At 44.1% G+C, this 17,178-nt stretch overlaps 1 protein-coding gene across 2 annotated transcripts in view; it reads right to left on the reverse strand.

Annotated features, from left to right (window-relative positions):
* Nucleotides 1–3,872: 3,872 nt before the first annotated feature.
* The window catches only part of PTP4A2 (protein tyrosine phosphatase 4A2), a 36,494-nt gene continuing 23,188 nt past the window's right edge, over nt 3,873–17,178 (reverse strand). For both annotated transcript variants that reach the window (XM_081962323.1, XM_081962324.1), the window contains exons 4-6: nt 12,229–12,359; nt 7,688–7,762; nt 3,873–6,304 (exon numbers count right to left, since the gene is read on the reverse strand). In XM_081962323.1, the coding sequence (XP_081818449.1) occupies nt 6,196–6,304; nt 7,688–7,762; nt 12,229–12,359 (315 nt within the window). In that variant the 3' untranslated portion in view covers nt 3,873–6,195. The remainder of the gene's footprint in view (nt 6,305–7,687; nt 7,763–12,228; nt 12,360–17,178) is intronic.

The following is a 17,178-nucleotide window of genomic DNA, read 5'->3' on the forward strand; positions in this document are numbered from 1 at the left end:
TACAAAGCAACCGAAAGATTTGATTGCATAACATCATTTTGCAGTGTAACTTTTTCCCTACTAAAATCAATATCAACATTCCAATCCCAGGTACTGTAGCATTATTGTCTACTATGATTCTACTAGATCTTATTTTTCTCCTTATGTTTCCTGTGGATGTCAACTTCCAGAATTTCTGGAATAGTGTTACTCAGCACCCAAAACTTTGACAGGTAGACCTTAACTCCCAGAATTTCCCAGCCAGCATTGTTTGCAACAAGATGCATGCTGGCTGGGAGAATTCCGGAAGATGGAAATGCATCCATCTTAAAGTTAGGAGGTTGAAAAACTGCCCTAGAATGTAATTTTGCTGTTTAAAATACTGTATTGTTTTCCTAATCATACATTTTGCTTATCAAGGCTTTCTATGCTTGGTGAGATTATCACACCCTCAACATATATAATTGAAACATATTCCTTTATGCCAGTGATGTCAAACTCATATCATCACATATTGGGATTTCCCCCTCCCCTTTTGCTAAAATAGGAGTGGGCATGGCCAGCACATGACACATCCAGCCTATGGGCCAGGAGCAGCCCTGCTTTATGCCAATCTTCCCCATTGAGAAGATTTCACAGGTTGGATTACATTCCCCACTACTTCCCTGCAGCATGTCAGGGACCAGTGAGTGATGAGATTTGTATGTAACATTGAGAAAGCCAGGACAGAAAAGCTCATCTCATTCATTTATTTGATTAAAATTGTACTATTTTTTATTTATTCCTCCATTGAAAATGTTTCCTAATTTCAGCACCTCCTTATTATGATCAAATCCTAAGAAAAGGAAACAAAATGTATTTTTTTTTAATTGAGAGAAAAAGATTGGGGGGGGGGGGAGGGCGGGAGGTGAAATTCCTTGTCTTTTGTTACAGTCCACTCCAGTCCAGGCACAACTGGTGGTGTGTTTGCTCAGTGTGGAAAAGTGGGCGTCTAACCTAGTGAGACACCTTTAGGGCAGGGACTTCCAAGTTGAAGTCCACAAGTCTTAAAGTTCCCAAGTTTGGACATCCCTGCTTTAGGGCGAATTTTAGGAAATACTCTTACTTGCTTGTATCACCAACCTTTCGGGCACGATCAGCTGGAAGAAAAATTGAGCCAACCCAAGAACTAAGCAAGAGGACTAGTATGATTTCCACCGTAAGTTGTCTCCAACTTAACGTTTAAAAGGAAAAAGGGTTAAAATCATCATCAGTTCTAAGGCCTGGCCAGGTCGGGTGTCGTCGCCCGCGTGTCTTTTCCCACGGGCTAAGGCGGATGCCCCTCTTTTTCCTTTGTCCCCGGGATCTCCACGACCACCGCTCGGGCTGAGGCTGGCCCCACCGAAGCCCGGGGAGCCGGAGGATGCGTCTCCTCGCTGCCTTCCTTTCCAATGCAGCCACCAGCCCACCAGGGGCAGGATGGGGCGCAACCGGGCGGCTTACAGGATCCTTCCCAACGGCCGTGCGCTCCAGCAGTTAACAACCCACGCGCCTCCTTTGCAAAGGGGTTGGGAGCCTGCCTGGGGACGCCCCGCCTACTTCCCTAGGCCCCGCCCACGTGCGGGGACACTCGCATACCGAGCTTAGGCGGTCAAAGGGGCGGAGCTTTGCCGGCACGCTGGTGGGCGATGAGCCAATGAGGCGGAGACTTGAGCGCTTCTGGCCCGCCCCGCCGAGCACGTGTAGCGGACTGGCTTCTGCTTGCTTGGGAGCGGCGTCCATCCGAGTGGGAAGCTGGGTTACGGCCATATGGGCAGGGAATGACTGGCCTTGTAGTTCAACGCAACTGAAGGGCGTCGGGAAGGCTTGGCGCCATGGGTTCTAGGGGAACGCGGACAGGATCCGGGATAGGCACCGAAGGCAGGAATGGGGACGGCTTGGATCTCGCAGTAGAGCCTCCCTAGTGGTTTTCTCCCTCTATCGTACTCATTTGGGTTTAGGTATCCTTTGAATTTTGCATAATTGATGGGGGGGGGGGGTGTAGCTCAGCTGGAAGAAAATAATGACCTCTAAATGAGAAGATCAGGGCTGTAGAACTCGGGCAATCATTCGATGACAGCCAAGAGATGGAAGCCCTTTGCAAGCCCAGATCTGGAAGGTCCGGTTTCTAGTAAGGTTGAATATTGGGGCAGCATCTGAATGACGCAAAGGGAGGTAGGAAGAAGAGGCTTTAAGGCAGGGGTGCCTAAACTTGGCAACTTTAAGACTTGTGGACTTCAACTCCCAGAGTTCTCCGGCCAGATGGCTGGAGAATTCTGGGAGTTGGTCCACAAGTCTTAAAGTTGCCAAGTTTGAAGACCTCTGCCCTATGGCCTGGATCCAGGGGTCCCCAAACTTTGCAACTGGCAGAGCTGGCTGGAGAATTCTGGGAGTTGAAGTCCACAAGCCTTAAAGTTGCCAAGTTTGGGCACCCCTGCTTTAAAGGATGGCTGAAACACAGTGAGACTTAGAGGCAGCTGGAAAAGAGCCTCAAAGCAGTGGAAGGTCGTGGAAACAGGTTGGCGCTGCTGAAATGGTCCAGATACCTGCTCAAAGTCTTTCCATCCATTGTGGATGACTGTTTTTCCCCTGCTAAGAGCTGGCCTGAATTGTTCACCTGCCTTTAGCGTCACAGCCTGTTGAGCACCAGCAGGAATAATCAGGTAATAAAATACTTCAGGCCACACACCTGAAGTCTGAAAACTCTTGGCATGAACTAAGCAGGCACATTAAACCCTGATCTAACAATGGTAACTTTGAGGCAAAGATTGGTTGTTTACAACCCTAAACCACCTCCCATCAGTTACGTGGGATGTGTCTGTGTGTGTGCAGCCAATTGAAATTAATTCAGGGAGTTGTTTGGTTTTGGCATAGTGAGGCATGAACACATCTAGGTTTCTTTAACCAGGTTTTATTAGTTAGAACTGTTCAACAAAGCATTTTTTTAAAAAAAAAAGTAAGAGTATTTTCAGTGGCCCAGTTCATGAGGCATGGTGAGATCCTTTCTTTTAAATGAACAGATTCTGAAGAGACTTGATGAGGCCCTAAGCTATATAAAGCTTGAAGGTCTCTTATTAAAAAAATGCACAAAGATGCGTACCAAAACAATCCTTGGTCACCACAAAAAATGAAAATGTGTTTTAATTACATATAAAGCCATTTTAAAACTTCACAAACATTTACTACGCAAGTACATATAAAAGCCACATAAAATTCTTTTTAAACAATCTCTGAAATTTTGGGAGGGTCTATGGATTGTGAGGCCTAAGCTGCGGCTTGTTTAATTTATGCCTAAATCTCACAATGCATGTGGTTAATTCAAAGCTCACTTCACATCATATTTTTGCAGCCCAGTAACTAAGGAATGCCCAGATCTTGAAGTGAAAGTTCAGCCATTTAAAGCAGGATATGTTGTGCTTAACGCTCAAGCTGATAAATTCCACTGTGTAGCACAGCTTTTATGTGACTGTTGTCATTATGGAACCGAATCTTGGAAAAAAAAGATTTTGACAGCATCCAATATATGCATCTTACTCTTCAAGTAAAGAGATTCAGGCAGTACCAGGTACGGGCACACAAACGTCCTTCCTCCCCACAGTCCTCTGAAGGACAGGTGGACAGGACAGCTGGATTACTAACAAAAAGGCATTGCAGAGTCAGAAGCTTGGGAATTAAGTAAATTGATTGGAATGGATCATTTTCTCTGAAAAGCATTTTCACCATTGGGTCTAACACAGAAAAAAATAAAAATCCAAAAATAAAAGTCTTGAATTTTCCAGGAGGCGGCAACAAACCTTTTATGTTCTTTCAGTCTCTGGACTTCTGCCCTAACCCAACAGCTGATCCTTGTAACAAATTCACTAATAAGCAAGCAGGAGACTTTACAGTAAGAACTTTATTGCACTATGTTTCAAGTGCTAAACCAGAAATTGTGCCTATTAAGCTCGGCTCACATTGAAGCTCCAGCATTTCTATTCTATGACAGAATCTGTAGCCCTGTATACCGAACTGCTCCCCCCACCCGCCCCCAATCAGTTCTGTTAGGTTTGAAATACAAGCTAATATACTGTAATACAATACAGTGAAACTGAATGGGGAGAACAAAACTATACATAGGGAAAAGAAAAGAAATCCAATTATTTTACAGGTTTGGGGCAGAACTTTTAAGAATTTTTAAAAATCTGACTTCAACACATTATGCTGCAGCATTTTTCAGTCAAAATAACATTTTTTAGGAAATAAGATCTGATTACAAGGATGTGCGCTTTTATGCTTTTATGTGTGACAGCCAGAGCAGGAAATAAGGAAAGACAGCTCTATTTATTATTATTCTTAGAATTATGCTTCCAGATAAACATGATCTTTCTTAAATGTAAGACATGCCACTCTGAACACTTGTATGTTTTACAACAATGTGAAAAAACAAAATATCAAGGAATCTGGCATTTGGGGCTTAATAGATTTACAAACTAAATTCAGTCAAGACTGCAACCTTACAAACATTCAGGGGTGTCAGTTTCCCTACATTTAAAGAAGTTCTCAATCAACATGTATAAGATTGCACTCCAGGTCACCCACACCGAGAGTTAAGTGGCGTTATCATCACAATTAGCTTTCACACAAGTTTGTCAGGAAGCTTTTAATGATTTTTAGACTCAAAATATTTAAAAGGATTACTGTATATCAAGTGATTCAGCACAATATACCGTGAGATACCCTGTTGGAGAGCTGGAAGGCCTTGTCTGTGTTCACTGATAGAGCAGCTGGAGGATCCCACTGGAGCCTGATGCCGCACAAAGACTGAAGAATATAAATTAAAAATCTTCAGCAAACACATTTTTAAAAGCAAAACAAAGCTGAAAGACAAACAACTCAGTTTAATTGAAGCAATTTGGCAGAGAAGCAACTTAAAATGAACAAACGTACAAGCAAAACTTCCTGCCTTTCCTAATCAAAATCAGTAATCAAAACTGAGCCCAGTTTCCCGATATTTTACATGAAGACAACAAACATATGAGGCATTGACAGTATGTGATCAGCAAGTCTCCCTTAAGAACCTGGTGAAAAGTTAAAAACAAGGCAATCCGTGGTTAAGGTGAACTCTATGAGAGGCTAAGCTGGAAAAATGCCCGCAGGCATGGGGAGCTCGATATGCCAATGGATGGAAAAGCAGCATGAGAAGACGAGACTTGACTCAACTGTTAAGATCTCTCCAGGGAGGAAACGTACCACCTTTTCATCCATCCTGGATGATATCATAAGTTGGCATTTTAAATGTTTTCACCAAAAACATTCAGTCTCTTTGCTGGAAGGTATTTTTTTCTGCTTAAATTGCAGGAAGTTAACTTCTAACTCAAAACATTTAGATAACATGTAACTGTAGACAAATGTTGAGCAATATATCTCAGCACTGAAGACAACATTGGAAATACCCACCATCATGTAATTTGGACATCTGCATAATAAGAGCATGAAACGTCACTGTTAAATGTATCACAACCACCAGCATTATGAAATGAGCCCACGCCCCCAGCCTTCTTCCTGGTGCCTCTTCAGTTGTAAACTGAAAGATGCTCGTAGATACCACCTAGTTAAGGGCTTTAACGCAGAATATCAGATTTACTGACGCTGCCTAACCCTCCCTGGTAAAACAACCAGTGCCAGCAAACTTACACACGTACATATATCACACTATTTCTAAAAGCACCCCACAGGGTTTAAGGCTGCTGCTCACTCACATGGACCATACGAAACTCCAATTCTATCTTCCAGGTTTCAACAAAATGAAAGAGAAACCACTTCTAAAACTAAAAAAATAAAAATAAATTCGGGGTAGGACCTCATTAGGGCTCCCCGTCTTACTCCACCATTACAAATTTCTGCACATACTCCGGTGTTCCTCAAAACATAAAATCAATTTGGTTTTCTTCCACCAAAAAAGGTTAAAAATACAGAAAAGTAAGGAAACTCCCATCACTTGGCAGATGATCAGACTGTAACATGAGAAGACAATCCTGCACTGAAATGTTTCGTTTTAATTTTATTTTTTATCACAATCATTATCATTAGGAGAAAGGCGGAGGAGCCCTGCCTCCACAACGGCCAGGATGTCGCTCAATGCAAGAATTACAATTCCAGATTCCGCAAGTCCAGAAAGACAGCCATGATAGCGTCAAAGACATCACAAAGGGACTTGGCTTATTGCACGATGCAGTGCCCGTTGGCATCTCTAAAGCGTAACCTCATCTTCGGTCGGTATTTCTCAAGATAGAGCAGCTGTTTAGAATTGAAGGCTCCTCTCCTCTTCCTGAAATACAAGAGCATTTCGGGCATTAGCATATAATTGCTGAATCCATGACTAAAACAGAACAGCCCCAAGGGTGGAACAATTGAAAACTGCTTTCTTATCCAGACAAACAAAATGATTGGCATATGTGCACACAAGGGCAAGTGGACCCACAGATTGTATTAAACCTGCAATTTAGTTGTTGCTACCTGCATTAATTCGACCACAGGGAAGACCCAGCAATGGGGCTGCATTGATTGCTAGTTTGCTTCCAGGTCCAAAGTGTCACCTTTAAAGCCCTTCATGGCATGGAAACAGATTATCTGGGGAACCCCTCACCTTAATGGCTTTGGTCTGTTCCACTCACTCCAGCAGAAGAGGCCTCTGGAGATCCTGTCAGTTGAGGGATTTTGACTAGTGGGGTCAAGAAGAACCACCTCTCTGGAACATCTTGTCCCCAAAGGTGAAATCCATTTCCACCCTTCTATCCTTCCAGAGGAGTCTTAAAGCTTGCTGTGCCAGTTGGCTTGGGGCCCTGCTGGGGATGCATGTTGCTGGAGGTGGTTGCTGGAGTTAAGAGACAAATGTCTATCCCTTTACTCTCCACACCCTTGGTTTTAACCATTTATCTATTTAACTGTTGTTAAATGTATCTGTAATGCTTTTATATCTATGCTTTTATATCTATGCTTTTTCATTATTGCAAGCAACCCAGAGTCATTTGAAGCAGGTGGCATATAAATTTAATAAATACATTTCCTCTCTTTGCAAGGAGAAAGAGAAGTGTCCATAAGCCAAAGCCAAATCAGAAGTGTTAGGATAAAATGGGTTGTTTTGGGGGAAAGATGAGATTAAAAAAATATTTTACAAGCAAGCTGGATTGGTGAGATAAATTCCTAAGTTAAAAATGTGTGGCATATTAAGAGAAATGCAGGCTACCTTTGCTAGCAGCAGCCTCTTTCTTTAGTTAAAAGCGGTAGGAATTATCTCTTAAAGGGCACTTGCTGCACAGAAAACTTAAATTTCTCTGGAAAGGGTACCATTATCACCTGGACCAAAAATCTTAAGCAGGGAAACTCTCCCATCCAGACTGGCCAAGCATTCCAAAGGAGTTGGTCAAAATCTCAAGGAAGCAAGACAACAAGTCAGCATTAAGGTGTTCTTTTGCCAAAGCTTGTATGTCCTTTAGGGGACAATCTCTAGTACCAGCAGAAATCCCAAACCCAAATCCTTTTTTTAAAAATCATCATCTGGGAGGAAGTCTGAACTAAGGTTTTTCACAGCTGCCTCTGCACAAAATCGGAATTACTTCAGCCACTGTGACAGAAACTTCCTCAAGACAAAAACTGAAATAGAAAGCAAGCAGGAGGAGATGGAATACCCCAGAAGATCAACCCCACTCACTGTCTTATAAACTGCACAGCGTCCTCATACTTCATTCCACATTCAATGAGTGCAAGGGCAACCAAAACCGGAGCTCTGGAAGGGCATGAAATATTAAGACAGATTTAAAATTGGTCCAATAAACATTCAGAAATAAATCCAATTAGCATAGCCATTGGCCCAAGACAGTTTCTGCCTTGCAGCAACAGAACCCCCGTTCTGATCTCGATTCAAGTCCAAGTCAATGGTTTTCTGGGTGCCAAACAGAAGTGATATAATATGGTTTGTACATTTTGCTGAAACAGCTCTTTACAAATAAATGAGACATGGGAAAGAATATAAAGATACCTTTGCTTTGTAATTAGGAACAATTTTTAATGAGCTGATTTAGCACTGCAGCCCATATGGCAATCCTCACAAAGGAACTCATGCTAACAGTTATAGACACTCTGGGCTTCTTAGCTTATCCATCCTTTGTATTACTAAGCACTCAGAAAGGTATTATCAGTAAAGATATTGATATCTTAAGATTGCTATTTCACAGGCCATTAGCATAAAAAGGAAGTCTAACACCAAATCAGGCAATCCTCCACCAACAGCCCGATGCTCAACACACTAATGCAGACTAATGTGTATATTAACACTGCAAAATGTTTCACATTTGAAACATCCCAAGCTCAAAATAGATATTTCAAGTTTGAAGCAGGTTGGTCTGACTCTACTGAAAATCTAGAGCAGTGTTTCTCAAACTTGGCGACTTTAAGTCCTGTGGACTTCAACTCCCAGAATTCCCCAGCCAGCTATGCTGGCTGGGGGATTCTGGGAGTTGAAGTCCACAGGACTTCAACTCGCCAAGTTTGAGAAACACTGATCTAGAGTGTTTCAAGGTCTGGACACCCACAGGAACCTCAGACCAGCCTTGTTTCGTGTTTGAAACACTGTTACACCTCTAGTAACCATACACACACAGGAGCACCTACTGAGAGCAGACATGTCATCTAGAAGTGTAGCTAAACAAAGCTAAATTATTTTCAAGCTAAACCCTGAGAATTATCTGTGTCCCTCCGAGGAGTATTAAGAGGCCTGCACTTTAGCTTGGTTGATTCTCATGCTTTATAATGTCCTAAAGATGAATGTTTTAAAAGAATGTATGTATGCCTTACCAGGACCTAGAACACTTCTAAGAGAAAATCTCTTTGCAAGAGGCACATTGCTGTACAAAATGGCCTAGTATACCATTCATTTTATGCTCAGAGGTAGGACAGAAATTTATGGAGCTGATAAGTCCATCAGCCTCGGGCCCTGGGTAAGGGTGGTGGGGTGGCGGTGGTTATGCGGGAATGTTTAGAGCCGAGGGAGTTCACTGTTCCTCAGATACCCGGGTGTGAGTCCCTTGGTGTGAGTTGGGGCCCAGGGAGGCAGTGGGGCTTGCTGATTGTATACTTGGCTCCTCGCTATGCATCAGCAGCCCTGCCCGAGCTCCTCGAGCTAATCTCAGCGACGGCAGTTGAGACTCCCAGACTTCTGGTCATGGGGGACTTCAACTTGCCGTCAACGGGAGCGGCTTCCGAGGTGGCTCGGGAGTTCATGGCTTCCATGACGGCCATGGACCTGACCCAATTAGTGCAGGGCCCCACTCACGAAGGGGGCCACACACTGGACCTCATTTTTGTATCTGAACAGTGGACGAGTGATCTGGGAATAGGGGATTTAGTTATCACGCCCCTGTCATGGTCAGACCACTCATCCCTCCGGCTGGACTTCCCTGGCGCTATCCCCCACCGCGAGGAGGCGGAACCAGACTCTATAAACTGGTACCGCCCCAGGCACCTGATGGAATCTGATAGATTCCTGACGGAGCTTGGGCCAATACCTGTAGCCTTGTCCCGCTCCCGTTCCGAGGACCTAGTGACTGCCTGGAATAGGGCGACGACTGGGGCCTTGGACCGGGTTGCGCCGTTGCGACCTCTCCTGCGGCATCGACCCACCCGGGCTCCTTGGTTCACTGAGGAGCTCAGGGTGATGAAGCGCCACAGGAGACGTCTAGAGAGCAGGTGGAGATCCTCGCGCTCCGAATCTGACCGAACACAGGTAAGAGCCTATTTGCGGACTTACCTTGTGGCAATAAGAGCGGCCAAACGTAGACATTGTGCTGCTCTTATTGCGTCCGCGGATAACCGCCCTGCCGCCCTGTTTAGGGTGACTCGCTCCCTCTTATCGCAGGGGGCGCGGGAGACACCCTTACAGGGTAGAGCAGAGGAGTTTGGGGAATATCTTCAGGACAAAATCGATCAGATCCGGAGCGGGTGGACCTCCGTCAGTGGACCAGACGAGCCGCCAACAGCGAGTCTTGAGGGACCATTCTGGGAGGAGTTTGACTCTGTTGCCCCCGAGGATTTGGACAGGCTGCGTGGACGGCTGCGACCCACCACTTGTTTAACGGACCCGTGCCCCTCCTGGCTGGTACTGGCAGCCTGGGAGGTGACACGAGGCTGGCTCCTGGGCCTGGTGAGCGCCTCACTGAGTGAGGGATACTTACCAACCGCCTTGAAAGAGGCGGTGGTGAGACCCTTGCTCAAGAGGCCTGCGCTCGACCCAATGGAGCTAGCTAACTATCGTCCAGTCTCCAACCTCCCCTTTCTGGCGAAGGTTGTCGAGAATGTGGTGGCGCAGCAGCTCCCGCGACACCTAGACGAATCCGACTATCTAGACCCACGCCAGTCCGGCTTCCGACCCGGGCACAGCACTGAGACAGCCTTGGTCGCGTTGGTCGATGATCTCTGGAGGGCCAGAGATAGGGGTTGCTCCTCTATCCTGGTCCTATTAGACCTCTCGGCGGCTTTTGATACCATCGACCATGGTATCCTATTGCGCCGGTTGGAGGGGATGGGAGTCGGAGGCACCGTTTTGCGGTGGTTCGGCTCCTACCTCTCCGACCGGAAGCAATGTGTGTTGACAGGGGGGCAGAGATCGTCCCTGAGGCCACTCACTTGTGGGGTGCCACAGGGGTCGGTCCTCTCGCCTCTCCTGTTCAACGCATATGTGAAGCCGCTGGGTGAGATCATCCGTGGTTTTGGGGTTGAGTACCATCTTTACGCTGATGATACTCAGCTGTATATTTCAACCCCAAACCACCCCAACGAGGCTGTCGAAGTGATGTCCCGGTGTTTGGAAGCCGTTGGGGTCTGGATGGGGGACAACAGACTTAAACTCAACCCCTCCAAGACCGAGTGGCTGTGGTTACCGGCGCCTTGGTTCAGCCAGCTGACTCCATCGCTGGCCATAGGGGGCGAACAATTGTCCCCTGTGGAGCGGGCGCGCAATTTGGGCGTCCTCCTTGATGCCCGGCTGTCAATGGAGGACCATGTGGCAGCCGTGGCAAGGGGGGCGTTCCACCAGGTTCGCCTGGTGCGCCAATTGCGCCCCCTACTGGACCGGAGTGCCCTGCGCACGGTCACTCATGCGCTGGTGACGTCTCGCCTGGACTACTGCAATGCTCTCTACATGGGGCTTCCCTTGGGACGCGTCCGGAGACTGCAGCTAGTTCAGAACGCAGCCGCGCGGGTTATTATGGGAAGTACACGTTACTCCCACGTAACACCTCTCCTGCGCGAGCTGCACTGGCTACCTGTGGCCTTTCGGGTGCGTTTCAAGGTATTGATCACCATCTTTAAAGCGCTCCATGGCAGTGGACCTAGTTACCTGCAGGATCGCATCCTACCACACACGTCCCTGCGACCTATCCGCTCACACAGAGAGGGGCTCCTCCTGGTGCCGTCTGCTAGTCAATGCCAGCGGGCGACACCTAGGAGTAGATCCTTCTCTGTGATGGGCCCAACCCTCTGGAATGACCTCCCCCCTGACATTCGAACTACCACCGACCTCCGTTCCTTCCGGCAAAAGTTAAAGACTCACCTATTTCAATCAGCTGGCCTGGCACTTTCTTAGTTCTACCTCCCGGGGATTTATTCATTTTAATTGGGTTTGGGGTTTTAAAAAGTTTTTAATACACTATATACTATATTTAATATTTATTATTCTATGTACAGTCTTGCAACCTCCTCCACCTACGTATTTAATTATTTAACTGTTTTGTATGTATTTTATAACGTATTTTAGTGACTGTACACCGCCCCGAGTCCCTTTCGGGAGAGGGGGCGGTCTATAAATATGAATAATAAATAAATAATAAAATAAATAAATAAAAGTCACTTTTCTGCAGACAAACAAATGCCTATTGACAGGCAGCTGCCTTCACTCAAAAGAGACTGGGCTACACTCATCCAGTGGCATCTGACACAAGCGATAAGCAAGTTTTGACAGTATATCTGACATACGTTAAGTGGGCAAGAATATTTCCTGTCAAAACTACAATAAGCCCGAAATGGCTGTTACAAAGTAAGACCCCCTTTCATAGAAAACCACACAAATCTCACCTTTGCTAAGCTAAGCACAGCCTTGCCCAATTTGCCTCTTTGCTATATCCCACCCACCTTCTCCCCCCCCCCCCCAAAAACAGTATTACAGTTAATTTTCCTGCTCTGACGCAAGACAATGTTTACCTTCCTAATCCTGCCACGCAGTGCACGGCGACACAGCAGCCTGGCTCCTCACGGAATTTGGTTTTCAACAGGTTCAGCCAGTCGTCCACAATTTCACCGGGGGGTGGGGCTCCGTCATCAAACGGCCAGTCCTTTGGAAGAGAAGAAGAGGAATATCCAGTTTGGTCTGAATGGTTAAGGCACCTGGCTAGAAACTAGGAGCTCACAAGTTCTAGTCCAGTCTTAGACATGACAGTCGTTTGGGTGACTTTGGGCCAATCACCAGGAGACAATGGGTTCTAGTCCCGCCTTAGGCATGAAAGCCATCTGAATGGACCAATCACCATCCCCCATCACCACTATCCACTAGAACTGAAGAAGTTTCTTGGATGAGAAATGGGAAAAACCAGTCCCGTTGCCTTTTGAAAAAGCACCTTTGAAACACCAGAAGACAGTCCGGCTTAAGGCATGAAATCCTGCTGGGTGACTTTGGACCACTCCCTCTCTCTCTCAGCGCAATTCACTTGTTGTTATTGTGGGAAAAATAAGAGGAGGAAAGAGCATTGTGTTTTTTCACTGTCTTGCGTTATTTATAATGGCTGGATATAAATAAACAAATAAATGTGAGGTCCATTCTAGGCTGTAGAGAAGGAGGATGCCACCAACTTCCTTCCAAGCAAGCAGAACAGAGTCAACACCCCCATATCTTCAAGGCTTCCATGAAGGTCCACTTGCAAATTGATGGGAACAACTTAAAACAGGAGGCACGAGGCACACACGTTGTGAAGAAGAAACAATCAGGCTCCTAATTCATAACTGTGTAACATGAGGCCCCAGGAAATTTGGATGCGGTCCCGGTGAAAGCAAATACTGCTACTAAATTTGTTTTTATATACCATAAATAAAAAAGTGTTAAATGAGTGGAGTTTAATCACACATGCACACACAGAGTTTATAATTTAATTAATATTTATTAAATGTAAATGAAATAAAATTTAGTTTTGAATTGGAGGTCCAGAAAAGACTTTAGATATACTTTTGTCCTCTAAGGTGTTATTTTAATAATGTGAAAGACATGCCTTCTGGGGAGGAGGTAGTTTGCTTGGTCATTGCAACATTTTGGAGAAAGATTAAGGCATCCTTCGTATTCAGAACAACTCCACTTTGAAGTAGGAGTCTTAGGACATGTTTCGGAGAATCTATGTAATAGTCAAATGTAAATTGATGCTAGGAACAAAACGACTCACTTGCAAAACTGAAATATTCAAGTGCCTGATTTATTTTTCCTGGAAAGAGGCAGTAGCCGCTCTTGAAGTGAAGGAATAAAAACAAGTTTTCTCAGAAGATTCGGCATGAAAGTTGACATCCCAAAATGTCCACTGGAAAAACAATTCAAAATCTGAATGCTGGCCCAAATTTATACTTTATTAAAGTGTATGTGTAAGTGTCTGTCTGTCTGTCGGGCTTCCTCAAAAATAAGACCGGGACTTAATTTTTACTCCAAAAAGATGCATTAGGGCTTATTTTCGGTTAGGTCTTATTTGGGGGGGGGGAATATGGTACTAAATGCACCTGTTTGGCTGATAATCTTAACTGGGGTTTATTTTTGAAGTAGGGCTTATATTATGAGCATCCTGAAAAATCATGCTAGGACTTATTTTCCGGTTTGGTTGAAGTCCCAACTGAAGTCTGAAAGGATGAAGTCCTGAAGAGAAATGACTTTCAACTGACGGAGTTGAAGGAATGAAAGTTGCAGACAGGAAAGCATCAAGATATGAAACAAGGAAGGATAGTGAAGATCTTTGAAGAGAAGGGCAAGGTCACGTAATATAATCTGGAATGAACAGAAAGCCAATGTAAGAGATTTAAAGGAAAGACAATTAAAATTAAATGACTTTAGGTATTGGAATATTAGAAATAGAAAAGAATGTGCAGAACTAGAAAGCTAAAGGAAAATCTTGGCTAGAGTTAAAGGGGACATTCACCAGAGTTTTTGTCACTGGAAAAGGGAGACTATTTTTGTTCCAGTTCTGCAAATGAAGAAACAGTACAAATAGGAGAGAGACTAATCCTCCCAGACAGAAGTCTTTGAACCAATTTAGTCAATGGAGAAGATAATGTGTTGAAGCCTCCATCCTAATTTAGCAGGAACTGCATATCTGAATTAATTACTGCTTGACCAACAAGAACAATGGAATACAGTATATTTAAAATAGCCTTGTGATTAATCAAGTCAATTAATTTAAATTAGTTCAAATTTATTTCATTTCCAACAAGGAATGGAATAACTAGCTCAGAAGCCTATTCAGCCAAAGGAAAAAGGAAAACAGTATAACATTTTAACTGAATTACATTCTTTATTTAGCTGATAGTATTATTAAGCAACTAAGGTTCAAATGTAACCAATCCCAAACATAACCCAAGAGCGCTCCCATCCAAACCAGGGGATCCCCATGCTGTCAAAGAAACCCAGGGTCTACTTGTAACTTCAATTGAGAAAGTAGCTAGTGTAATGAAGTAGTAATAGATTAAAAGCAGGAAGATCAGAATTCTACTCAGCCATTAGGCCTCCTTTCTCTTAGCTTCACTTGAGCTGTAGCCCATGGGATATCTTGAACTGCTTAAGTAAAGGCGAAGAGTGATGCACTTTAAAAGCAATGCCACAAAATTGGGCCAGGTACTGCCTCCATCCCTCACACTGCTAAATTTGTTGTTTTCTGAACCACATACAAAACACAAACTACAAAATTTTCGTGCAAATGCAACACACTGTTCTAAGAGCATAAGAAGAAGGTTGGGAAGGGGAGGGTGGGTCAGAATTGTCAAAGTCCATACATTAATGGCAGCATTCAGGCTTACTTTAGCTAGCATATAGCACAGAAGGAAAAGGGACTCATCTGGAAAGAGAGAGAAAATATGGGCACTAGTTCTCAAATGCAAGATTTTATCCAATCTCCAGAACAGATAACTCTGCAGCTTGTGCTATCGATAGTACAAAAACAACCCCCTAAAAATAAGTCATGAACCCCAACTTGTTAAAACACATGCAGAGAAATGATTGAGAGATTGGCTCTCAATCGAGGCTGGTGGCATCTGGAGGTCTTCCCAGAATCTACAAGCATCTGGACACTCTGAACATCTGGACGTATCGAACACATATCTCACCCAGTCCAGATGACATTCATCAAACCCAAGGCAGATGTTCCTGTTGCTCTTCCTCCTCACAAAGCACCTGATTCCAAAGATCCTAATCCACTTAGTAAAGACAGCATCCAGTAGAGATGGCCAGAAAGCAGATCTGCTTTAATTTTCAGGAAAAGAGTTTCAAGCATTTTTTTTTTTGTCAGACAAGACCAGAGTCAGATCTTTTAGTATTTTTGTCCCTTTTTTCCCTTCTGAAAATGGTACAATAGATCCGAAAAGTTAACTGAGTAATTATCACCATACCAGAGATAATGGCCCTTAGTACACTGTGCCAGGTAGTATCTAGCCAAACAAAGCAGCTGCTAATTTTAAATTTTTTAATTTCCAATTAAAACATTTAGTGTCACATTTCTTCACTTTTGTTCAGAAACAGCGAAAGAGGTGCAGGAGTGGACCAAAGGCAAACAAACTCAACAAGCTAGGATAGTAAAGTTGTGACAGCAAATAGGGCAGAGGGACCCTATAGAGTTTATTTCATAAGTACATCGTGTTGTAAGCACCCATGAGAACAACATGTTATTGGCAAGAAGCTACCACACACTACTGCTGGCAGTTAATTCAAGCTCTTCAATGAATCAGCATCTGTTTAGAACTCAAAAGCCCTTTTATTTCACAGGTTGACAGCTATGTAAGGCCTTTCCTGCAGCGCCTTATCAGAATGAATGTCCTCCACCAGGGGAACTTCCCATCCACAAAAAGAGGCACAAGAGCTGTGGTTCAGGGCAGAGCTACTGAAATCGAAGCTGCCACTGATAAGTTCTTGTCACGAGACAGGAATTGAGATGTCTTTGAAGCAGCAATGAAAGCTGACTAAGTTGCAAGACTCATAAAGTGCACCCTTCAATTCTGAAGGAGACCAAAAGGACAAGAGCTGCATTCATTGCTACTAGGAATATATTTATAGCTTGCTAAATTTATTTCATGTTTGTTTTTCTTCCCAAACAGCCATGAACTGGCTGTTATTATTCCCTGTTTTACACGTTAGGGAACAGATTCTAAGCCAGGAAGAACAGTTTTAAACATATTTGTTTGTTAGATTTATCTCCTGTCTTTCCTTCAGGAACTCAAAGAACCATATATGGTGTTCCTTCTTCCCATTTCCCCCACAACCCCAGAGAAATAGATTGGGCTTTAGCTCTTCAGGGCCACAATGTATATATGAATAGAAACCTGCAAACTGGTAACTATCTTTCAGGCAAATAATTAGGCTCAGATACTGCTCAAAGCTTGCTCTCAGAGCCTACTAAATATAACTTACATAGTCCACTCATCCACGACCACCAGTCATGTTTTGTTCCAGACACAGTGACTTCTCTGTGACACCTTCTAATGAAACCATTCTTAGAAAAGAATTTTGTTATCTTTAATCATGCCTGCTTTTCAAGCGCAAGCTATTCTTGGAAGCCAACACATGAACTTGTTATGTTTCAACAACTGCCATGGATTAATCTCAATAAAATCCCATGACCATCCCCCTCTCTTTTCCTTTATGGAATGCCGTCCTTAGGAGGGCTTGTTTACCAATGTTATAAAAGAGGGCGCTGGAATTAAAGATAATCTGCTGAGGCAAGATCAGTGAGTTGTTCTATAGGCACCTTGGACCCATCTTAATTCTCAAACAAATCTCCAAGATTACCAGGGTATCTTTGAATTGTAATTTTTAAATAGCTTTAAATTACCCTGTAATTAAGAAAGTGGGAGATAGCAGCAAGGCCAAGGTCATCTGTTGGTTTGGAAGGATTTCTACTTGAATTTCCCTGGGCTACA

Source organism: Natrix helvetica (assembly GCF_964273705.1).
Source record: "Natrix helvetica genome assembly, chromosome: 9".
NCBI lineage: Eukaryota > Metazoa > Chordata > Lepidosauria > Squamata > Natricidae > Natrix > Natrix helvetica.